The sequence below is a fragment of the Chiloscyllium plagiosum genome, unplaced genomic scaffold (genome assembly GCF_037043375.1).
Source record: "Chiloscyllium plagiosum isolate Xiang-an unplaced genomic scaffold, Cpla_swu_hap1 HiC_scaffold_28, whole genome shotgun sequence".
Classification (NCBI taxonomy): Eukaryota; Metazoa; Chordata; class Chondrichthyes; order Orectolobiformes; family Hemiscylliidae; genus Chiloscyllium; species Chiloscyllium plagiosum.
In genome coordinates, this window is record NW_028270166.1 from 26,029,998 (window position 1) to 26,055,534 (window position 25,537).

Consider the following 25,537-nt stretch of genomic DNA (forward strand, 5'->3'; position numbering starts at 1 on the left):
TTAAAATTCTGATTTATTTATTTAATGCTAATTTTCTCTGTCCTCACATTCTTCATGACTTTTTTTTTAAAAAGGTGTCCATTTGTCTTCCATAATTTCTACTTGAGGTTTGTAGGATTATGAAAGGTTTTGAATAAATATCATTTTTTTTAAATCCACAGAATTGATGGGATATTTTCAGGATAATTAATCATCAAAGAAGGAAGTTGGAAGAAATCTTTTTGGAAACAGTGTTTGACATGAGGGACTTGGGTAAGAAATTGAAAAGGACAAACTAAAAGGATGTAAAGAAAAGGCAGTGAGATGGAATTACAGGGGGAAACTCCAATTGAAAGATCTTGCACCTGGACATCCTCACTTGGCTGAATGTAATTTCTATGATTCTCTCAATCTTTCCTCCAGTTTTTGTTTCTTCTTTCATTCCATTTTGTCAGGTTAACTATTCTTGGACTCATCCCCTCAAAGACACAGTCTGAGAGATACCCAATTGGTGACAGACAAGGCCGAAATGTCTTTTAGTATTTACCAATACCTACAGTTGCTTAGTTAACTCTTGACCCTAACTCCCTCCACAGCAGCATGGGCTTCATCATCTCAACTATGTGAATAAAATCAAGTTCCTTTGCAATACTGACCAATCAACAGAAAACTTTACCAGTAATAATTAGGAGAAAACGTTCACTCCAGAGAATTAGAAAGATATAGGTAAATTAGCTATAATAGAGAATCACTCACATTTTAAAAACAGAAAAGGAAAACAATTGCCAGAGATCATCATTTGGTCTGTGTTTGCAGACCTTTGGTTAAAAAGAAAGCAGAGAACATGATAAACATGTGAAGAAATCACTTTCTTTTGTGAAGAAATCAATGTGCAAATATGTAGCTATTGCTGTTATTCCTTTGCTAAGTAACTCCCCTGCTTGGGTACAATTGTATAAACAATATTCAGCTTCATGTATGAGCCTTCATTACAAACATTCACAGACTACTTGGCAGCATAAGTCATCACAACTAAGTGGGATACCAATCTCGACACTTCCGACTGGGTCCTTTTCATTTTTTTTAAGAAGGTGGTTGGACCATTTCATGAAAATTTCTACTTCTGGGCATGGACTTATGTGCACAACTTGTTTAGTTCAGTGGGTGACATTTATTTTGATTTTCTAGAAGACGTTAAGGGTGGCATCACATTGGGGTCAGTGTGGGCTATTGCAAGATGTATCCACCTCGAGGACTGGACCAGGCTGCATCTCTGAATTCTTCACTTGCTCTTATACTGCGCACACTCTCTGAGCTTATCCAGAGTCTCACAGCAATCTGCCTTCCGTTCCCTTATCTTTCTACACACTCTCCCCTCAGTCAGAGAAACCAGGTATGTATTACTTCGGTCTTGGCATCCCTTTCAGCACAGGCGGAAAGCCAGTAAACTTGTCAATGGGCTTCCATCAAGTCAAGGGGGAATTGCTGTAGCTCCGGGATTCCCAGCTCTGCGAGTTAAGGGCAGCCCTCAATACCAGTCCAGGCCCTGCTTGAGTGGTCAGAGTCAGAGTACTCTCATCATAATGGATGAGAAGGTGAGTGACGGACAGAACATCACCAACCTTGACTCCTTCTATTCTTTTGTGGGCTGTTTTCCTCATGGAATTAGAGAGAGGCTGGTATTATGGGAGATTAAACTGGGTGGCACTGCTAATAGCGTTGAAGCATCTGGGGTGGTGACCTGGAAGTGGGGCATGAAGGGTTATAAAGTCAGGAGTTGGGAGTTGGTTAAGGTGACTGAGGGAAATGTTACAGGCAATAGTGTTGGTGGTAGAGCATGAGACTTGGTGGCTAGGGTGGGGTGGACAGCAACGGGGAATAGAATGAGTATGAGGTATTGAAGAGAAGGTGGTGGAATTTACCCTGCATTGCAGACAAGGTTAGATCTTTAGCCTTGATTTCAATTCTCTGCTTGGGTGTGCTGAGGCAGGAGAATTCCCATGCTGCAAATGTGACCCCCACAAATAGCCAGCCCCTGCATTCCATTTTTTCAGTGTAAAGGTGCAGCTGGGCTGAATTCGGAGTCAGTTTGCAAGCTTAGCAAGAGTAGAAGAGGTTGGGGAGAAAGCTGCCTCAGCAGTTAAGCATTGTGACTAAAATTTTAAATAAAACATCAAACATTCCTCCAGCCCTCATCACTCCCTTACTTGTCCTCACACCCACATGCTCCCCATGACCCATGAATGCCAACTCATGCTACTGAAAGACCTCTATCTATACATCCCCTATGATCCATCATAGGCAAATGGAACCGCATGACCCTCTATATATTCCCATGGCGGTTATATTCCCATACTAAGACATTGCCCACTTCCACCTTTAACCCTACCCCATGAAGTGAGTTCATCTAGTATCCACAAGAATCCATGCTCAAAGGAGAACAAATGATGTTTTATTATTTAAAATCCTACATTTCAGATTACACTCAGTTGACAAGAGCACTTTCATTCATAGGAACATATTTTGATGGTGTTGACAGTTCTTAGCAGATTGACACTTCTTGTCAAGTTGGGCAGTTCCTTCTGTTTTTGTGCTCAATTTTCTCCAAACCTAACAATCCTTAGGGACACCATATACCCTCGGAGCCACAAAGATCTCTGACTTCTACCCTCAAGGTATCCCGGGACCAGATCCATAGGGATATCTCAATTCTCAAAAAAGGGTTTTCTGGATGTCTTGGAGTAACACACTGAGGACAGACCTACTCTTACCTGGTTAACCGCCACTTTCCAGGTTCCAGACACCAAGGACTCCAAAACGCAACTTGAGTGGAGGTAGCTAATCATTTAAATGACCAGATGCTTCTACAATCTGAGTGTGCATGACCCACCTGTCCTCAAGAAAATGGGAAAAGCAAGGTTCCGAGAAGCAACTTAGGAATTTGGTTGTCTTTTGGCATTTTTGTCATAGTTGACAGCGTCTTCATTGTGGCAAAATTATGGGACTTTGTGTTTGTTACTGTAACAATACCAAAGGTATTGTTTGACTGTAGCATTGGTCAATATCTGATATAACATCAAAAGGCCATTTCTGTAACCCAAGTCTTAAATAGCAAAGAACTAAGCTGGAAGTGAACTTCAGTAACATTACCCCTAAACACATGCTATCAAGGTTGTTTCTATTTTAATACTATTTTAATTAATGCTTGGAGAACGTTTGCTGTAGCCAAAAATAAATTCTAGATTCTGAGGATGAGAAAACATATTCAAAGGGCTACAAATAAATGGCTGTCTTCAAAAAGTATATAACTTTCAAATAAATCATTCAGATAAATTGTGATGTAAATTTTTCAAAGGAGCAATACCCTTTTGCTTATAAACACAGTTACATTTTCATGTAGAATGTCTGCAGTAACCCGTGCCACTGTAATCAATTATGCACACAGTACATTGAATGAACACTCTCAAGATGTTTCTTATAACAGTAAATAGATAATAAATTGGCTTGAAGTATAGTCAGCCAAGAAAAATGAGTCTATTCTCTAAAGACCTGCATGGTCAGATTAGGGGATAGTTCTTGGAACAGTGCATTTTCTTGATATAAACAGTTTATCAAACTTTCGTGATGTTTTCAATGCTGAGATGGGCCACACTTGCAAGGAAGACAAACTAATTACATACAAACCATCAATTAAATTAGAACTGCAACATTACCTGTGGCTGATAAAGGCTGCCAGGATCTCTTGGTCCTATTCCCACAAAGGAACGATTAGCTGGGGGTGTACCAGGTGTCGTGTAGGCTGAAATGAAATTTTAAAAATGTTTGTAGTAATGGATAGACCCACAATAAAAAATTGCAATATGGACCTTTGTGTTTCTTTTGATATTGTTTTGATGAAAATATTTGAATGTAAAGGAATAAGTGAAATGTTTTTATATGCATACTTATAAAGATACACAAAGAAACTATCTAAATTGCAAAAATGTAAAGAGCTCAGCTTCAAATATTACATATGTCCATCACCACTTGGGTCTCTATCATAATCCATCTGCTGCTGAAACCATTATCAATGATGTTTGCCGCCTCCAGACTTTGCTATTTTTTTGGTCTTCTTGTTTGCCTGCTATCCACGCTCTGAAAGATTCAGCTCATCCAAAGCTTTGCTGTTCATATCCTATACCACATCCAACTCTACCCACTATCTCTATATTCCTTGCTGGGCCATATTGGCTCCTAATCCCTCAAATCATCTTTCCTGTGTTTTAATTCATTCATGGGCTCAGCTTCCTGTTGTTGTTATCTCCTCCAGCCTGACAATACTGTGCTCTAAACTTTCAATTTCTCCAATTCAGGCCTATTTTATATCTGCTTCTTTGGTCCGCTACTTGGTTTTCAGATTGGTTTCCAACTTTAGAAGCTCTTTAACCAAGAGATCCGATTCCAAACCCTTGAATTTTTCCACCTCCACTTCATCCTTTAAGACTGTAAAACACAACTCATTGACTTAGCTTTTTGGCTATTTCTTTTTATATCTCTTTTGGCTTGGCATCTTTTTCTAAGTGCACCTGTATGAATCTGTGTGAAGCATGTGTGACATTTTCTAATCTAAACAATATTCAGGAATGGCTACCAAGTTACAACAAGAAACTGGGAGAAATCTTGTAGAACTTCAGTGCAAAAAAATTTACTATAAATTATTGAAGTGAAATGTTTAATTGAACAAGTTGGCTGTGGGGTAAAAAGTAATTTCCTGATTTAGTTCTTTATTTAGTTCTATTTCAGGTAACAAAAGTAGAATTTATTCTCAGCTGTAAATATAAAATTGAAAGCAGGTGCAGGCAGACTGGGGGTAAAGGGGAAATCAATTAAAATATACTGACAATTAAGGCAAATGTTTAAAGAGTTAATTTCTGCAGTTTTGTCAGCTGAAATATTATTTCCTGTATTGTCATACCTCCAAATCAACCAGGCATTAGCAATGAGAAAGCCATTAGTTATAATTTGTATACCACTGTCAATAAAACTAAAAGTGATTAACATTGTTTGCTTGAAAATTTTAAAAGCAAATGGCTTAATTCAAGTATACTGTGTAACTCAGTGCAGTTAAACTTAGCAATTACAGAAACAAAAAGCCACTGCCAAAATGAAAATTTCTAGTCAATATATGGGATATCCACTGTGTCTTGCATGAACTCACAATAATGAAAAACATCACATCACTAGATTATATGGGCTAACCTGTAAAGAATTGCAAGAATAAATGGTGATAATGTGAACATTTCAAGGTATTTCACTCAGGATGTTAATAACTGCAAAAGGAAGAATCTTCCTTTATGTTTAGATTAGATTACTTACAGTGTGGAAACAGGCCCTTCGGCCCAACAAGTCCACACCGCCCCGCCGAAGCGCAACCCACCCATACCCCTACATTTACCTCTTACCTAACACTAATTTAGCATGGCCAATTCACCTGACCTGCACATCTTTGGACTGTGGGAGGAAACCGGAGCACCCGGAGGAAACCCACGCAGACACGGGGAGAATGTGCAAACTCCACACAGTCAGTCGTGACTGAGGCGGGAATTGAACCCGGGTCTCTGGCGCTGTGAGGCAGCAGTGCTAACCACTGTGCCACCGTGCCGCCCACAATGTTATTTGGCTTTATCTTACTTCAAATCTTATAAAGACCCCTGAACTATATTGCCAAGTCCCGGCACATAAAAACATGCTTGCTCTGTTTTATTACATTGACATAATATTTAATGCAATTCGGTAGACTGACTTTCATAAGGTATGTGTGCCAAGAGTCCTACCTGCCTAATCTCCTAACTCGCAGTCCTTTTATACTTTGACCACCCTCCCATGCCAGGTCTGCAAAAGAAATTCATGATGATGGCAAGCTTATATAACAAACTGATCTGAAATTTCATTGGAGCCACTCTGTTTCCATCAACACTCAATAACCCCATTTGCCCACTTTAAAAAAAAGGCTGAATTTTCCCAGTCCCTAAACAACACAGGGAATAGCAAGCCAGATAGGAAAATATACCACATTTGTAATATTAGATTCTTCACATTGAAAAGAAGTTAGATTTTACATCCTAGTTTTGAATGGCAAGATAAGATTCTCACCAGCGAGCAGCAAGAGGCCTGTTTGCAAGCATTTAGATGTCGTTAGTACTAATCTCTTCTATATGCAGTTCTCTTATCTCCCATGTACATGGATAGCGTGAGAATGGATACCTGACCAGTACACTCCATCCTCCAGGAGTGCAGTCCTCACAATTTCATGGTATACTCCATGCGCAGTGAGCACATACAACCCTGTCCATGGAGGTTGGCATCAGCCACCTAGCAGCCTCTTCAATGTCATGAAATATCTCTGACTCCCTTAGACTACAGTTCTTCATTTCAATACTGCATTTTGGAGCACACCAAAACTTTTCATTGGAATGCTGTTGCCAAGAGATTTTGTGTGCACGGACAGGCACCCAACTCATATATCAGTGCAGGGTGCTCCTCAGGCATCCTTACGTCTTTGTTTAGTGATTACTCAGTTTGCATCTAAAGTCAGGCTCTCTTCTAAAGATCCACTGGGGTCCTGTGTAGCATTCAACAATCTTTGTATGTATCAAGGCTGTTACTGATACAAGTTTTGATAGAAGACACAGTTTCATCTTGTTTTCCTGTGCCTGGATATTGCCAAGAGAGATGCATTCTCAAGGTGACTGCACACATGCTGCTTTGAGAGTGCAGTATCATAGTGTAACACACTTCATTAACAGAACAATGTTCCATTTCATCAATATCCAATTTAACTGTGACTGTTAGTATCTCATCTTAGAAGTCTGCGCCAAGTACCTTCAGAGCTGCCATGATGTAAATATCCTTGAGAACTCTCATGTTTCTGTTTCAAGGGCTGGATACCTTACAAGGATGGTTACTGGGTAACTAATGAGTCACCATTACAAGTCAGGACCTTTCAGCAGTCCTTACTATCTCCAAATTACTAGGTACAAGGGTCTGCAACCATAGTTAATGAGTTTGTTTTGCAACCCTTGACTGAGGGCTGTCAATCAGGGATACAATACAGTTCATTGTTTAACCAGATTCATAATGGAGTAGATGATAGGCATGGTGGAGATGAGGTTCTAATGCTTCGATCAGTCTTGCAGTACAGTTCAACAGAGCCACCTAACTCTAGCATGGTGTACCCTGCACAACTGGAACAGGCAAAGAGGGGATATGATGGACAGTGAAGAGCTGGGAGAGCAATAGCAGTCTTTTGAGCAGGAGGAATATAACCTTCAGCCTGGCAGAGCAGTGCAATGTTGGTGCAACAAGCCATTGACACACGGTTGAAGTGAATCAAAGTTGAATGTAGTAATCATTCATTGGCTGTAAGTTTGTTGGTGTTCAAAAGCAAAGCAGTCTCCGTCTGTTTTGAGAAGCAAATGGAGATCTTCTTCATTTGTTTTATCTTCTCTTTTGTTACAGTTGAATAAAAGGGAACATTTTCAACTTTTTGAAGGTTTTCTAACATGCAATGTTCTCACATTAACAATGAGATGATGTTATGCCACGTTGAGCATTCGGGCAATTGTAGTACTCCCTTGGGGAGAGTTCCAGGACAGGTTCATGCTAAGTCTGGGTAGTCTTTGCAGCTTGATTCTTCTGGATGCAGTTATAATGACAGTCAATCAGGCAGGTGATGATATTAAACAGCAATACTTTTCGGAATGTGAGCTTGTGTTTGCTGTTCAGTGTCATCTGCGCCACCTCAAACATTTTTCTTTTTAATTCCTCTCTCACTACATGCTACAGTGAAGGACAGCTCCCAGCGAGCACAGCTTGAGCTGATTCTCAGCTGGGTTTTAAATATGGTGCCAGTGCTGGGAGCCCTGGGTAGTCTTAGCAGCGGTAAGTACTTCTGCCATTGTTGAGTGCATGATAATGCTCAAGGCGTGGCATATACATAATGAGATGAGCTGCAGAGAATTGTGTGAGATAACTCATTAGGGCAATAGAATGAAATGCTCCACAAAACTCCCCAATGTTAACATTTAGCTGATTTTTGATAAAAATCAGCCTGGGGTTTCTGCTACATTTCTGAGGAACATATAATGGCTGTTCTTTAGTGATTCCCTACAAATTCCTGTCACTACTTTGTCTTCTGCAGGTACTGAGGCTCCACCTGTTCAGCTTTGTCTTCATCTCCTAAAAGAGTGGTTCAAGCCAATCCAGCAGCCTACAGAAGGTGACCAACCTTCTCAGCATTGACCTGTGTTTCAGAGACACTGTTGCTGATTTGTCACTGCTGCATTTACCTCAGGGCTAATGGGATCAGAGTGTTCAGAGGGCCAGAATTAACTACAGCTTGAAATCTTTCAGAATTTGCTAACATAGGCTCAATAATCACTGAGGAGTTAATGGAAAATCACCACTCTTCACAGCACTTTCTAAGCAGTATGAGCCTGAGCACCAATGCATGCAGGAATTGGAGAAGAAACTCACCCCTGCTGTCCTTTATTCCTTGCCTGCTCTATCCTCATGATCATCCACTAATATCCACTAACATAGGCAAATAATCCGAGAATAAAGCATCTTATACATATTTAAGAAGATAAACATTGAGGGCAGCTGTCCTGTTTCATAGAATCCCCACAGTGTGGAAGCAGGCCATCCGGCCTATTGAGTCCACAATGACCTCTGAAGAGCATTCCACCTCGACTCACATCTCTTCCTTATCGCTGTAACCCTGCATTTCCCATGGCTAATCCACCTAGCCTGCACATTCCTGGACACTATGAGCAATTTAGCATGGTCAATCCATCTAACCTTTGGACTGTGGGAGGAAACTGGAGTACCTGGAGGAAACCTACGCACACAGCGGAAGAACATGCAATCTCCACACAGATAGTCACCCAAGGCTGGAATTGAATCCGGGTCTCTGGTGCTTTGAGGCAGCAGTGTTAATCACTGAGCCACTGTGTTGTCTGTCAGTCAGAACTCTTGTGACTAACTGAATGACTGACTTCTTTTGTTAAGTTTCTACTTTTGTACCAATGCTATCTCCCTTCCTGAAAACAAATCGGCTATTTCAAATAGGAAGAGAAAGTTGAGAAGAGTGTTCCTGCTCTTAGACTAACTCTTCTTTTAACCCTTATGAGTTTACATATATAGGAATGGGTGCTTGCAATATATAAATGTATCATAAATAAATCATTACTTACAATAAATGATTCAAAACTATCACCATCTTGGTAAATATTACCCTTTTCAGATGATTACCATGCCCATTTATGAAATTTGTAATGTAAATTATTCAGTATGTTCATGGTGAGTCTTTAAGCAAACACTGTTGACCCAGAATTGCAGCCAAATGGTAACTGCTTAAATTTTTAACCACACACTAAGGGCATTTTAAATTTAAATCATTTTTGTTCTGCCTGTTTTAATATTGTTATTCAAAGACATGTTTTTCAGATGTTCTCAGTCACAGAAATGCATTGTTTTAAAATGTGTTTGGTATTAATTATTTACAAAACTTACAAGGTGAAAAGTTCCAGCTTTTCTAAATGAGTACATATTCATTATGGTCTCTTAACATTTGATTTTACTGCTTTTGTCTCAGAAAGTCCCCCAAAAGGCCACAGAAAGAACAGAAGAATAAAGGTAGATGATGCCTTTCTTAATACTGGGAAGTTCTAAAGAAAATTTACAGGTACAACTGAAGTGCAGCCAGTGTTGTAATTAGGGAACTCAGGCAGCCAATGTGTGCACAGTGAGATCCCACAAATAGCAATGAGCTATCAGCCGGTTAATCAGTTGCAGTGGCATCGACTGAGAAATATACATTCATCAAAGAAAAAAAATCAAGGGGACTCCCTGAATCTTCTTTAAATAGTATCTGGCTATCTGTTAAGTTGGCCAGAGAAAACAGAAAGTCATAAATTTAACTGTTCATCTTAAAGATGGCACCTCCACAGCACATCTCTCCCTCAGTCCAAATGCATCCTCACAACTGAGTGGGGCTCAAACTACTGATCTTTTGACTCAAGCTCATTCATACTCCACTGTTCCAAGGCTGACACTTTATTAGATTGGATAAGCTGATTAGATTTTGGAAGATTTGTGCAGTATTGAGGTTCAGCAATTTATGCGTGAAATTTGAATACTTCAATTCAGAATACAATCAAATAAGGATCTGAAACAGGGCAATACATACACTAACTACAGAACCCAATCATCTCAATGAAAGTGAGATGACAATCTTAAAGCCAATTTGCTGCATGGAATCCAATGTGGCAATTTTTCTTCTTCTTAAGCATGTTCAATCTGCAAAGCTATGAATTTAAATGAAAAGTCCAATATTTTTATGGACTTAAAGGAGAAATCTATTTTACCAAACTGTCACAAAATCCTATATATTAGATACAAGCTCTCTATATATTTATCACTACCTGTCACTTGTTTCTCGTTACTGCAAATTGTGCTTTAAAATTGCATGCTAAAAGCAGTCTGGAAGCATTTTGCTCCTGATCGTCTTTAGTCCCACAAAGTCAATTCTCTGGCTACTATCTGAACCAAATTGTTCACAACCTAACTGCCCTTTTACCCTAAGATGAGGTTCTGTCCATGTACTCTGTTCATGTCAATTTGCATCCCCATAATGTTCTCAGTCTCCACAGTAATCCGTCTGTTGCTGCAACCCTCATTATTTTCAAACCCGGCTATTCAAATGTTCCTGTGGCTGGCCTCCCATCCTGCATCTCTACAAATCTGCACCATTCTGCCGCCCAAATTGTAACTTGCACCAAGTTCTGTTCACTTCTCAATTAGCCATAGACTCATAGAGATGTACAGCATGGAAACAGACTCTTTGGTCCAACTTGTCCATGCAACCAAATATCCTAACCTAATCTAGTCTCATTTGGCACCACATCCTTCTAAACACTTTCTATTCACATACCCATCCCGATGCCATTTAAATGCTGTGATTGTACGACTCCACCACTTTCTCTGGCAGCTCATTCTACACACACCACGCTTTGTGTGAAAACGTTGCCCTTTTGGACGCTTTTATATTTTTCCCCTCTCATCCTAAACCTATGCCCTCCAGTTTTAGACTCCCCAACTCCAGGGAAAAGGCCTTGTCTATTTATTCTATCCATGCCTCTGATGATTTTATAAACCTCTACAAGGCCACCCTTCAGTCTCCGACACTCCAGGGAAAACAGCCCCAGCTTATTCAGCCTCTCCCTGTCACTCAAATCCTCGAACCCTGACAACATCCTTGTACATCTTTTCTGAACCCTTTCAAGTTTCACAACATCTTTCTGATATGAAGGAGACCAGAACTGCATGCAATATTCCAAAAATGGCTGAACCAATGTCCTATACAGCTGCAACATGACCTCCCAACTCCTGTACTCAATGCTCTGACCAATAAATGAAAACATACCAAATGTCTTCATTACTATCCTATCTACCTGCAACTCCACTTTCAAGGAGCTATGAACCTGTACTCTCTTTGTTCAGCATCATACCCCAGGAACTTACCATTAAGTGTATAAGTCTTGCTAAGATTTGCTTCTCCAAAATGCAGCACCTCCATCTGCCACTCCTCATCCCACTGACCCATCTGATCAAGATCCCGTTGTACTCTGAGGTAACATGTCTACTACACCTCCAATTTTGGTGTCATCTGCAAACTTACTAACTATACCTCCTACCTTCACATCCAAACCATTTATATAAATGATGAAAAGTAGTGGACCCAGCACCAATCCTTGTGGCACACCACTGATCACAGGCCTCCAGTCTGAAAAGTAACCCTCCACTGCCACCCTGTCATCTACCTTCAAGCCAGTTCTATATCCAATAGGCTAGTTCTCCCTGTATTCCATGAGATATAACCTCGCTAACCAGTATTCCTCAAGGAACATTGTCGAACGCCTTATTGAAGTCCATTTAGATTACGTCCACCACTCCACCCTCATCAATGTTCTTTGTTACTTCAAAAAACTCAATCAAGTTTGTGAAACATGAGTTCCCAAGCATGAAGCCATGCTGACTATCCCTAATCAGTCCTTGCCTTTCCAAGGCAAGTAGATACATATAAATCCTGTCCCTCAGGATTTCCTCCAACAACTTGACCTCCACTGATGTAAGGCTCACTGGTCCATAGTTCTCTGGCTTGTCCTTACAACGTTTCTTAACTAGGGGCGCCACATTAACCAAACTCCAGTCTTATTTCACCTCACCTGTGACTATCGATGATACAAATATCTCAGTAAAGGGCCTAGCAATCACTTCCCTGGCTTCCCAAAGAGTTCTAGAGTACACCTTATCAGGTCCTGGGGATTTATCCACTTCGAGATGTCACCATCTATTTCTCCACATTCTAAATCCTCCATGTCCACCACAGTAAACAATGATGTAAAATACTTGTTTAGTATCCGCCCCATCTCCTGCCGCTCCACACATAGGATGCCTTGCTGATCTTTGAGGGGCCATATTCTCTCTCTAGTTATCCTCTTGTCCTTAATGTATTGGATTCTCCTTAACCATATTTGCCAAAGCTATCCCATATCCCCTTTTTGCCCTCCTAATTTCCCTCTTAAGTATACTCCTACTGCCTTTATACTCCAACGATTCACTCAATCTCTCTTGTCTATACCTGACATGCTTCCTTCTGTTTCTTAACCACCCTCAATTTCTCTACACAGCCAGCATTCCCTACATATACCAGCCTTTCCTTTCACCCTAACAGGAACATATTGTCTCTGGTCTTTTGTTATCTCATTTTTGAAGCCTTCCTATTTTTCAGCCGTCCCCTTTACCTGCGAACATCTGCCCCCATTCAGTTTTTGAAAGGTCTTGTCTAATATTCTCAAAATGAGCCTTACTCCAATTTAGAATTTCAATTTTCAGATCTGGTCTATCCTTTTCCATCATTACTTTAAAACTAATGGAATTATGATCACTGGCCCCAAAGTTCTCCCCCACTTACACCTCAGTCACCTGCCCTGCCTTATTTCCCAAGAGTAGGTCATGTTTTGCACTTTCTCTAGTAGGTACATCCACATACTGAATCAGAAAATTTTCTTGTACACACTTAACAAATTCCTCTCCATCTAAACCGTTAACACTATGGCAGTCCCAGTCCACGTTTGGAAAGTTAAAATCTCCTACCATAACCACCCTATTATTCTTCTTGTGATCTCCTTACAAATTTGTTTCTCAATTTCCTGCTGACTGTTACGAGGTCTGTAATACAATCCCAATAAGGTGATCATCTCTTTCTTATTTCTCAGTTCCACCCAAATAACTTCCCTGGATGCATTCCCAGGAATATCCTCCCTAAGAACAGCAGTAATGCTATCCCTTATCAAAAACATCACTCCCCCTCCTCTCTTGCCTCTCTTACTATCTTTCCTATAGGATTTCTATCATGGAACATTAAGCTACCAGTCCTGTCCATCCCTGAGCATCTTTCTATAATTGCTATGATATCCTAGTAACATATTCCTAACCATGCTTTGAGTTCATCTACCTTCTCTGTTAGACCTCTTGCGTTGAAGGAAATGCAGTTTAATTTATCAGTCCTATCTTGTTCTCTGCTTTGTCCCTGCCTGCGCTGACTGTTTGACTCGCTCCTTTTCCCAACTGTACTGGTCTCAGATTGATCTCTTTCCTCACTAATTCCCAGGGTCCCACACCCCCCACCACCCCCATCCCATCCTACTAGTTTAAATTCTCCCGAACTGCTCTAGCAAATCTCCCTGCTCAACATGGTCATCAGTAACATGGAAACTCTCCCCAAACTACCACATCCAACAACAACAGCATATCACTCTTCTAAAGACCATCTTTACTCCTTCACAATCAACAGACTCAGAAAATAGCACCATCTTTTTTGCTCTAAAAAAAGTGCTTCAGGCTAAGTTTTATATTTTAAAAATTATACACTTATCTTTTCCTGTGCTGTGAGCTCTCCCAAACAGGTTCCTCCAAGGTCAGCTGTGAATTTTGCTGTTTGTTAGTTTTTCCTAGATTCACTCCAATGATCAGAGAGATACATGGACTCAAATAGCAAAGGCAGTAACTGTGCAGATTCACTGCTGTATCAGTTAGCAGTGTAGGTTTCTTTCTCTCTCTCCCTCACTGACCATGTGGCCGATGCCTTTTGCTTGTCTTTCTCCCTTTTAAAAGTGCTGTTGTTTTGACTTTTTTCCCCCAAAGTGCCAAAATAATGCAACAGCACATAAAACAGTAATTGCTGCTCCTGGAATTTGAGGAAATCACCGCCAAGACCTAAAATACTCAAAAAGGAGCAGCTCTTACAGCCACAATTTTTTCCTGTCCTCCATCTTGGATTACCCAGAATATTATACTAGCTTTAAGTTTGGCAAACGCTTAAATTAGAATTTCTCATTTATGTTCTCAAATAAATACATCTGATCCCTGTCTACAGCTGTATTAGCCACACAACCTTCGCATACAAGACCCCTTCCAGTTCAGGTGCAATCCATTCTTCTTGTACAGAAGAGATTCCAATGATCCAAAATGTGAATCCTTCTCCCATGCACCAACTCCTCAGCCATGCGTTCATCTGCTCTATCCTCCTATTCCTACCCTCACTCGCTCGTAGCACTGGGAGTAATCCAGATATTACTACCCTTCAGGACCTCCTTGTTAAATTCATGCCTAATTTTCTATATTCTCCCTTCAGAATCTCCTCCTCTTCCCTTCCTATCTCATTGGTTCCAATGTGTACAATGACCTCCTGCTGGTCCTTCTCCCCTTTGAGAACATTCTGCACCTTCTCTGAGACATCCTTGATCCTGGCACCAGGGAGGCAACACACCATACTGATTTTTCACTGCTGGCTGCAGAAACGTCAGACTGTGCCTCTAACTAGAGAGTCCCCTATCACAATCCTTCACTTAGAACCTGACGTACCCCTCATTACATTAGAGCCTGTCTCGATACCAGAAACGTGGCTGTTCATGCTACATTCCTCTGACAGTCCATCACCCTTTACATTTTCCAAAACAACGTACTTTTTGAAATGGGGGTAGCCATAGAAGACTCCTGCACTACCTGCCTACCTGTCCTACCCTTCCTGGAGTTACCCCATCTACCTGACTGTATGTGTGGCTTTTCTCAATTCTTATAACTGCCATCCATCAAACCCCTAGCTCTGTAAATTCCTCATTGCCTCTAATTTTCACTCCATGTGATCTGATAGGATTCATAACCAAAGACAATTCCTGCAGACATGATCATCAGTAACATAGAGACTCTCCCTAACTCCCACATCTGACTAGAAGAGCATATCACTCTACTAAAGGCCATCATTACTTCTTTACAATCTACAGACTCAGAAAATACCACTGCCTTTTTGTTCTTAAAAGTGCTCCAGTCTAACTTATGGTTTATATTTTCAAAATTTAATCAAGAGACAGATTTCAGTAAAACATATAATCAAGAAAGAATCCACTCTACTCACTACTGCAGACTTACAGCAAGGTTACATGTTAAAAACTATGCAATTTTTTTTATGTTCAACAGCATTTTGTGATTGCAAGTTAACACCATTATGTCACATTAAGGTGCGGTAAAAATCCCTGTTTGAGGATGTAATCGAATAGGCAACTGCAAACCATTAAGCATAGTTAACATGAGGCCAAGAGATAGTTTCTGCTTACTCAGGTGGGTGTATAACAACATATGAACGAAGGAGTTCGCTCACCATTGTGACCAATTATAATCCAACAATCAATGCCAAAGAAATAAAGTAACTTTGTTCCTATTAGTGAGATCTTGCTGTGTATCAATCAGCAATTGCATTTGCCTAAAATAGAAACTATTGCAAAAGTAATTGACTGAATTGATAATATGTCTTGAGAATGTGAAATGTGGTACAATGTTGAAAGCTCAGTCTAGTTAAATTCTTGGAACTCTTTTTCATTATCTATCTATTCATCTACTTAGAGTTTATAATTTAGTCCAGTGAAAACAAAACCATGTTTGCTGTAGTCTAAGTAAAAGAAATGAACATTACTTCATAAAGGCATAGCTTTCTTATTTATTTTGTTCAACATTTAATATGACCATCTTGACGCCCATAATTAATTGATGCCCTGGGAAGATTTTGTTTTTACCAACTACCGATACAAATATTGGACTTCAACCAAAAGGTTCTGTGTGAAATTTCCAGATCAGGTTACAGTATAATTCTGGTCAAGATGCTGTCATTTTGCATCAATTTCAGTTATTGGGGAATGAGTGGGATTTTATAAGTAATTCTTACAGCCAACTGAAATTCACTCTTGTTTTTAACAATGGAATCAAAATTATTAAGCTGGTTTCTCAATTTGATAAGAAAACAATCAAAGCACTAAGTCACTCGAATTCTGCAATTATCTCAGCGAGAACTAGAATTACTCAAATGCACTGTTTAATTACAAATTACCCACTCCCTTGGTACTCTTAAACTATTTACCTCTATCATAATTTTTATCCAGTAAAATGCGTGTTTATGCCAAAACTACATGCAGCATTGAGGAAATAAAAGACTTACTAAATTTCACAATGCCTATTAAATGTTATTACTACAATGTCTCCATGAGGATTTTTCCTGATTTTATAACTTTACCATGAAATTACCCCCACCCTGTGATATCTTTTAAGTTAAATGCCAGCAGCTTTAGTCCCATTGATGAACTGTTGAGTTATAATGCATAAGATTGCACAGATGACAAGACTGGAATTAACCATTCTAAATATTTTTGCTTTTCTTGTTAACAATCATCAAATTAAAGTATCACATTCAAAAGTGTAAATTACAGACAGTAATTTACAAAATTGGATGATTTAATTTAGTTGTTGGCACACTGCTGTCAATAAAGATTTTGCTTATTGGAAAGGACAGGAAACTCTTCTGTTAGTTACATCACTGGATGGGGTTCAATGCCAACCTTTTATTCAATTTTTACAGGATGTCCATATTTTTTCTGTTGTGATCTAATGTAATTAGGTGCACAAAAGTGATATAAAAGATGAGCTAAGGTAAACATCCTTTTGCTTTCTTCTTCTTCTCACAGAGAAACACCTGGCAGGTCATGACTAAGATTGGAATCTCGACATGCAGAACAATATAGCTTCAAGCCTGTATCGTAGCAGTCCAACAAATGATGTGCTGCAAGCGGTGTTAATAGCAATTTAGGATTTATTCATAGAATCCCTGCAGTGTGGAAACAGGCCATTGGGCCCAACAAGTTCACACCAACCAACATATCCCACACACCAACATATCCCACCCAGACCCATTTCCCCTATCCTATTACTTTACATTTACTTTACATTTCCCTTGACTAATGCACATAACCTACACATCCTTGAACACTAAGGGCAATTTAGCATAGCAAATTCAACTAACCTGCACATCCTTGGATTGTGGGAGGAAACTGGAGCATCCTGAGGAAACCCACACAGACATGGGGAGAAAGTGCAAACTCCACACAGTCGCTTGAGGCTGGAATCGAACCATGGCACTATGAGGCATCAGTGCTAATCACTGAACCACCGTGCCGCCCCTTTAATTTATATACTGCTTTCGCCATGCCAGATAATCTGAGGTTCTTCACAGAGGAACAGTAATACAAACAGAAACACAGCCCAGAAAAGGTATCCGGAGTGGTGACTCAAGATTATATCAAAATTTGTAAGACTTCTAAAGACGATAACAAATACAGATAAGAGTTTTTTCTATCACTGATGGTGCAGTGAGGGGCAAGAGGTATATACTGAGGAGGAGAAAACATAGCATCACTGGAGATGCAGCAGAAGTCAGGAGGAACAAAGCATAAAGGCACTTCAAGATAAGCACAAGATCTGTAAACAGGATATGCTAAAGGTTAAGGAAGCTGTTGAGTTTAACAAGGACAGGAGTGATGGGGAATAGTTGTCAAAGCATTAAAGAATATGGAATACATCAAAGCATGAAGAATGACGTTGATGATGGGAGGAATATACTCAAGTTTCAGGTAGCCACTGTCTTGGAGTGGTATCGTTTTGAAACTCTGTTCCACAAACAGCAGTTGATAGTTGATAAGTTGTTACTTTTAAATCTGAGATAGATAGTATATGGAGATAAATCTGACCAAAGACAGCATATGGAGCTGGCCACAGATCAGCCATGATCTCATTGAATGGAAAGATCTTGAAAGGCTGCTTGGCCTACTCCTGCTCCTATTGATGGCCATGGCAATTAATGAGGTTGTGAAGCATCAGGTCCGATCCAGCACATTGATAAGGTTTTTGTTCATAGTTTATTTATTCTAAATTAAAGGCTTGGGAAAGGGAACCCATCAATACTGCAGAACTGGAACTGACATTGAGCATCAAAAATGTGGCTGTGACTCGGCAAGGTGGCAGCAATTCTGCCATGAACGGCTCTGCATAACAGCCAAATCATATTGGTATTTTTTGTCATCCCTGGCCAAGTTATGTGGAGGAACTATTAGTTTAAAATCTTACAGAACATATACTCGTTAATATTTGGGAGCGGGAAGGATGCCAAAAGGAAAAGGAGTGAGCAAAAAACAGCAGGGAGGACATTCTCCTGCAGCACCGGGCACACCAGAGACCGCAGCAGCCGCCTCTTCCAAACTCCCTGGGGACGTGACAGACTCATGGGAATTGGCAGCGGCGATGGAAATACTTACCTCGAAGGTTGGGGTTGTGATTGAGGAGATCTGTGAGGTGATCCGTGCCTAGGTCCAACCCATCGTGCCCATGCTGCAGAAGCATGAACAGGAGCTCCAGGGCCTCGGGGAGCGGATGGAGGAGATGGAGGATTGAACCATGGCCTCGGAAGTGGCATTCGAATCCTCGTCCAGTCGGACCCAGGTACTGGAGCGGGAAGTGCAGGCCTCATGAGACCAGGTTGATAACCTCGAAAATCGAGATCGGAGGACGAATCTTCGGATTGCCGGGCTTCCGGAAGGTGAAGAAAGTGGGAAGCCAGTCAGCTTCTTTGAATACTGGCTGCCGCAGTTCCTGGGCCTTCAAATTGAGTCCAGCCGGCTGCAGATTTAAAGGACCTATCGGGTAGCAATGCGCAGGTCTGGGCCGGTACAGTGTCCCTGCTGAGTCCTAGTGCATTCCCACACATACAGGGACAAGCAAAAATTGGTAGATGGCTCCAGATCACTGGGAAAAGACCCACAGGCACTGCTGCAACATGGGGTCAACAATCATGTCTTTCCAGGATTTCTTGGCATCTGTAATTCGAAAGAGGAAGTCCTTTGATGAAGTTAAAAAGAGGCTGAGGAACCCGGGCATCCAGTACTCCATGGGGTACTCTGCAGTGCTCCATTTCAGCCATGAGGACTCAGTTCATATGTTTGACTCAGCGGATAAAACTAAGACCTTTGTAGACACTTTAAAATACACCGACTGGTCTAAAGAATATGGTTAATGTCCGTCCTCTTTTCCTCCTTTCCCTGTGTTTTCTCTTTTCCCCCTTTTTTCCTTCTCTTTTACTAATAATTTTTTTTTAAATCTTGGAATATGTTGTTCCTATTATATTTTTATAGCTGGATTTTATCACAGGAAATTTTGTAGGTGGCCTCTGTTGTCTCCCTTTTTTTTTAGTTCTCTTCCTTTTTTAGTCACAAGTAGGGGTGACATGGAGCCGGGGATGGGCGAAGTGCTTATCCTGACTTTGTCCTTTTTTATTGACTTAAGGATCATCTCCTTATTTAGTATTTTTTGCCTAAGGCTGGGGCACAGTCCAGGCTTGAACGAGCTGTGAAGGAGGGGATGGGTAGGGTGAGTGCCCCCTATGGAAAGGTGGGAGTGTCTCCTGTTCAAGGTTTTATAGTTGATTTTCTTTATAGTTCTTTGGTAGCAATAGTTATTTGTAGTTATGTTAGAGTAGTTTTTGTATACACAATTCTGCGACTCTATAAGTCTTTATTTACTTGTGCTCAGTGCTTCGTAAGCAGGGTTCACCCTCATGGGGGTTCAGGGGTCTCTGAAAGGAGATATGGATAAGTGTCTTATTAAAAGGTGCACCTGGAATATCAAGGGAAGTCATTCACCGTTAAAAGGAAAAAAATGTGCTTTCTAGCCTTAAGAGGGAAAGGGTTGATATTGCTCTGTTGCAGGAAACCCATTGTGACAATGGGGAACATCTGAAGCTACAACAGCAGGGGGGGGGGGGTAATGACCAGGTATACTTTTCATCTTTTACTACTAAAAGTAGGGGAGTGGCAGTACTTATCCAGAAAAAATCTTCCGTTCACATTATTAGAGCAGAAGAAGGATGAGCAAGGGCAATTTGTGAAACTTAAGGCCCTGATACATGGGGAGCAAAATGGTAGTTTAAATGTCTACTGTCCTCTGGCACATCCCCTCAAATGTTTGGTTAGTGCCTTTTCTAAGTTGAGTGCCTTTAGAACACGGCATATTATTATAGGGGGGATTTCAATTGCCTTTGGATCTGTTGGTGGGCAGGATGGCTAGACGATCCCCAACTATTTCTTTGCATGCCAAGCAGGTGACTGACTTGTGCGAGGAGTTGGGACTGGTGGACATTTGACGATGTCTTCACCCCTACGGCAGGGACTTCACCTTTTTTCAAACCCACGTAAATGTCACACGAGGATTGGCTGCCTTGACCCTCCTGGATTCGATTATGGGTTGTAAAATTGAGAATATAGCTACCTCTGATCACGTGGAGGTATATTAGGAGGTTAAGGCCAAGAGTGAGGAGCTAGGGTTCCAGGAGTGGCATCTGAATCCTTTTCTCCTCAAGGATTCCAAATTTGTGGAATATGTTTTGAAGGAGTTTCAGGAGTTCTTGACTATCAACTCAGGCACGGCTGGTAGTCCATATATGCTATTGGAAACTGCTAAGGTCTTTGCTAGGGGATTAGCTATTTCCTATTTGGCTAGCCGGAAATGACAGAAGGGGGAACAGCAACGTCTACTTGAGACAAGGTTGAAGGCTACTGAGGCGGCACATTTTGTGCGGCCTTCAGTGACTAAGCTACAGTGGATCACGGCCCTAAAGGCTGCCTTGAATTCAATACTTACACAAACCGCAAAAATATAACTTGCTTTTGCTAGACAAAGGTTGTTTGAGTATGGGGATAGGCCAGGGAAGTATTTAGCATATCTGATTAGGAAAACACATGCTCCCCAATCCAGTACTGCAATTCGAGACAGTGCCGGGGTCCTTACATACAATGCCAAAGGATTAATGAGGCTTTTCAGAGTTTTTACTCTGAATTGTATCGGTCTGGAGGTTGTGAGGACAGGAGGGCTAAAATGGAAGCCTTTTTTAAGAATCTGGACCTCCCGGGGGTAACCTTGGAACAGGCTTCTCTCCTTAATGCCCCCTTGACAGTTCAGGAAATACAGGAGGTAAATAGGCAACTTCAGAGTAGGAATGCGCTTGACCCTGATGGTCTCCCGAGTGAGTTTTATAAGGAGTTTATAGGGATTCTATCAAAACTGATATTGGAAATGTACCATCACTCCTATATGCATGAATGCTTACCACCATCTTTGAGAGAAGCTAATATTTCCCTCATTCATCATACAGGCCCATCTCTCTACTAAATTCAGATTTCAAGATTCTGTCTGAGATCTTGGCACTGAGATTGGAGATGGTGTTGCCCTGTATTGTAAAGAGGACCAGACAGATATTATAAGGGGCTGTAGGTCTTCTAATAATATTAGAAGGTTGCTGAATTTGGTTCAAGTATGTCAGCAATGATCAATCCAAGGGTTGGTGATTTCCTTAGATACAGAAAAAAACATTTGACCAGGTGGAGTGGCTGTATCGCTTTTATGTCTTAGAGTGGTTTTGGTTGGGCGGGGTCTTTGCAAGGTGGGTGGAGGTTTTATATCGCCACCGTCTGGCCGTGGTCATCACCAACCGGGTGAAATCTGGGAACTTTAGGATTGGCAGGGGTAGTCATCAAGGCTGGCCCCTCTCACCGTTGTTGTTTACATTGGTGATAGAACTGCTGGCAGAGGCTATTCATCAGAAAGTGCACATAACCGTTCTTGAAATGGCATCGAGGGTACACAAGATTACACTATATGAGGATGATGTCCTTCTGTTTTTATTGGACCCGATGACCTCCGTACCTCATCTGATACAAAGTATTAATTAATTTGGGGGTATTTCAAGACATAAGATCAACTTTGCAAAGTCGTAGGCTATGCCTTTGGGGAACCTCAAGGAAGTGCCAGAGGTTGAAGGTGGCCCTAGGTTCCCTCTTAAGTGGTGATGGGCAGGTTTCCGATACCTAGGCATTTTTATTAACCCCATGTTTGATCTGTTATTTTGGACTAACTTTGCTCACCTGCTTGACAATATTAGGCGAGATCTCCAGAGATGGGAGCACACTGAATCAGTATTCACCCCACTCTTGGGCAAAACAATGGATCAGTGTCCACCCCACTTTCAGGCAGCAATTTCATGGTTGGGCTGAATAGCTCTCATTAAGATGAATGTCCTTCCTCATTTGCTTTATCCCATGCGTATGCTCCCTATAATGTTTCCCAGGTCAACTTTGCGGAGACTTTTAGGTTGGTTTAGTTCCTTTGTCTGGCATAGTGGACGGCCCCTCATCAAACTTATTAAATTGCAGTTGCCTCAAGGATGGGGCAGAGTTGATTTCCCAGACATCAGGAGGTATCAATCGAGTTCCCTGCTGTCCTTTGTATGCGATTAGGCAGGTAAGCATCCAGGCTCAATATGGCTGGATATCGAGCCTTATTAACCTGTGGTTCATGGATAACATGAGGACAGTTATGGACCACTGCCAGAACCCCATTGTTATTAGTACGGTCAAGGCATGGAGGATGATGCGTCAGAGTGAGGGCTGCGTAGCCAAGACTTCGCAACTCATCCTTATTGTTGGTATGCTGGGGTTCTGACCAGGGATGATGGACTCAGGGTTCAAACTATGGGCAGCGAGAGAAGTTCCAGTCTGGGAGACTTGTTTGAGGTGGGGAGGGGTTATGATGTCTTTTGAGCAACTGAGCTGCAAACACAGGCTGCCCAGCAGAGACCTTTTCCGTTTTTTTCAGGTTTAGGATTTCACCCTGAAGAAGACTACGCTTCTCACTAAGCCCTTTAAGCTGATACAGAGAGGTTGTTGCTACGTTCCACAAGCCTTTGGATGGGTATATGAATAGGAAGGGTTTGGAGGGAAATGGGCCGAGTGCTGGCAGATGGGACTAGATTGGGTTGGGATATCTGGTCAGCATGGGCAGGTTAGACTGAAGGGTCTGTTTCCATGGTGTACATCTCTATGACTCTGTGACACCCTCTTGGTTAGTACGCTCTATCGCCTGCTGGGTGGTACAGCCTGGCAGGTTATTAACTGGTTATGTGAAGTCTGGGACCAAGAGATGGGAGTGGAGATCTCTTCTGAAATGTAGGAGGACATATGGGAGAATGTGTGAAAGATCTCAATCTGTAAAAGGACATGCACTATGCAGTTAAAGGTTCTGCACAGGGTTCATGTGGCACTGGATTGTCTGGCAAAGTTTAGAAAATGGGCATCTTCAATGTGCCCAAATGTAAAGTAAGTGTAGGTACTCTTATTCATTGCTTCTGGACATGCCACAGGCTCCGTGTTTATTGGAGTGCTATAGCCGGAGAGATAGGGAGGGTATTGAGGACTGAAGTTAAAGTAGACCTGATATCTCTCCTTCTAGGTCTACTAAATTTATCATCTTTAGACGGGCATGGGAAGAAACTATTTAATATTCTTGCATACTGTGCACAGAAGAATACTCTGATGAATTGGGTGTCTGTGAACCCGCTGGGCTTGCTGGGATGGTGGAAATTATTTATGGAGCACATTCCCTTGGGTTTCTTTTACAAACATGAAGCAACACATAACAGACCTGTTTTATAAGACATGACAGCCCTTTTTAAGTCGTTTGGATACAGATTTGTCCTCTATCTTAACTAGGGTGTTTGTTTAACCGGGATGGTTAGGTTTGCTGAGCCCAGGGGCCTGGAGGGGGACTCGTGAGTTAATACGGGTATATATACAACACTCCAGTTCTTTAGTTTGGGAACTTTGTGCTTGTGTGTTCGTTCATTTTTTTTGTTTTATTAGTCACTTACTTATTTATTGGTGCTGTTTTGCACAGTGTTAGGTTTTGTTTTGTATTATAGAGTAGGTTAGTAGTTAGTAGACAGTAGTTGCATTGTAATTTGCGTTTTTCTTTATTATACTGGTGTTTGTTATTTGTTATATTTTCAATAACTTTATATTTTTGTGGAGTCAAAAAAATTTTTTTCTTGCTAATAGATATATTTACAAAAAATAAGTGGCTGTGCTTTTTCCAATGTTTAACCAAATGAAATTGTGATTAAACCGAAGTCAGCCTTGACAGGATACAATTGATTATGAGGCGCAGAGAAGTGGTGAAGTGATAAAGAGATAAAGTTGAATATCTTCAGCATACAGTTGGAAACAATCCACACTTGCAATCTTTTCAGTCTGGTCATTGATATGACCATGTTTGGGCAATACCTGATTGCAGACGTAATGTGAAATGACAGCAATTCAAAGCAATGATAATTAAAATCAAACACAATGAAGTCTTGCTGCAGCGGACTGTAGGTTGACAAAACATACACAAAGAGAAATAAATGCAAATACTGCAGATGCTTGGAATTTGAAATGAAGACTGAAAATATTGGAGAAATTCAGCATCTAGCAGCATTTGTGGAGAAACATTTAATATTTCAAATCCAACAATTCTGAATAAGTCTTTGGACTTGAAACATTAACTCTGTTGCTCTCTCCACAAATGCTGCCAGACCTGCTGAGTTTCTGCACCAATTTCAGTTTTTATTTGATATTATATATTACAGCAACATCAGCATGTAGAAACCAGGTATAACAGCTCAGAGAAACTGGGCTGGAGAAGGGTAGTGAATGAATTGGTCCAGAGTCAAATCTGGATTTCAACTTCAGATTCACTAGATGGAAAGAAGCCTATTTTGTAAGCAGGTGATATGGAAAAATGTATATGGAAATTCAAGATTTAACTTTAGAGTTTACCCAAAAAAAAATGATGCTGGTGACTGACAAAAAGAATCACTGATTTGGATTACTGAAAAATTAGTAGATGGGCACAGTGGCTCAGTGGTTAGCACTGCTGCCTCACAGCACCAGGATCCTGGGTTCAATTCTTGCCTGTGTGGGTGGCACGGTGGCACAGTGGTTAGCACTGCTGCCTCACAGCGCCTGAGACCTGGGTTCAATTCCCGCCTCAGGCGACTAACTGTGTGGAGTCTGCACGTTCTCCCAGTGCCTGCGTGGGTTTCCTCCGGGTGCTCCGGTTTCCTCCCACAGTCCAAAAGTATGCAAGTCAGGTGAACTGGCCATGCCCACAGTGTTAGGTGTGTTAGTCAGGGATAAATATAGGGTAGAGGAATGGGTTTGGTTGGGTTTCTCTTCGGAGGGGCGGTGGGGACTTGTTGGGCTGAAGGGCCTGT

General features: G+C 41.1%; 1 protein-coding gene across 4 annotated transcripts in view; it reads right to left on the bottom strand.

Moving 5' to 3' along the window:
• nfic (nuclear factor I/C) overlaps positions 1-25,537 on the bottom strand; it is an 813,295-nt gene that overhangs the window by 88,572 nt on the left and 699,186 nt on the right. For all 4 annotated transcript variants that reach the window (XM_087976064.1, XM_087976061.1, XM_087976063.1 and 1 more), the window contains one exon: positions 3,693-3,778. In XM_087976064.1, the coding sequence (XP_087832190.1) occupies positions 3,693-3,778 (86 nt within the window). The remainder of the gene's footprint in view (positions 1-3,692; positions 3,779-25,537) is intronic.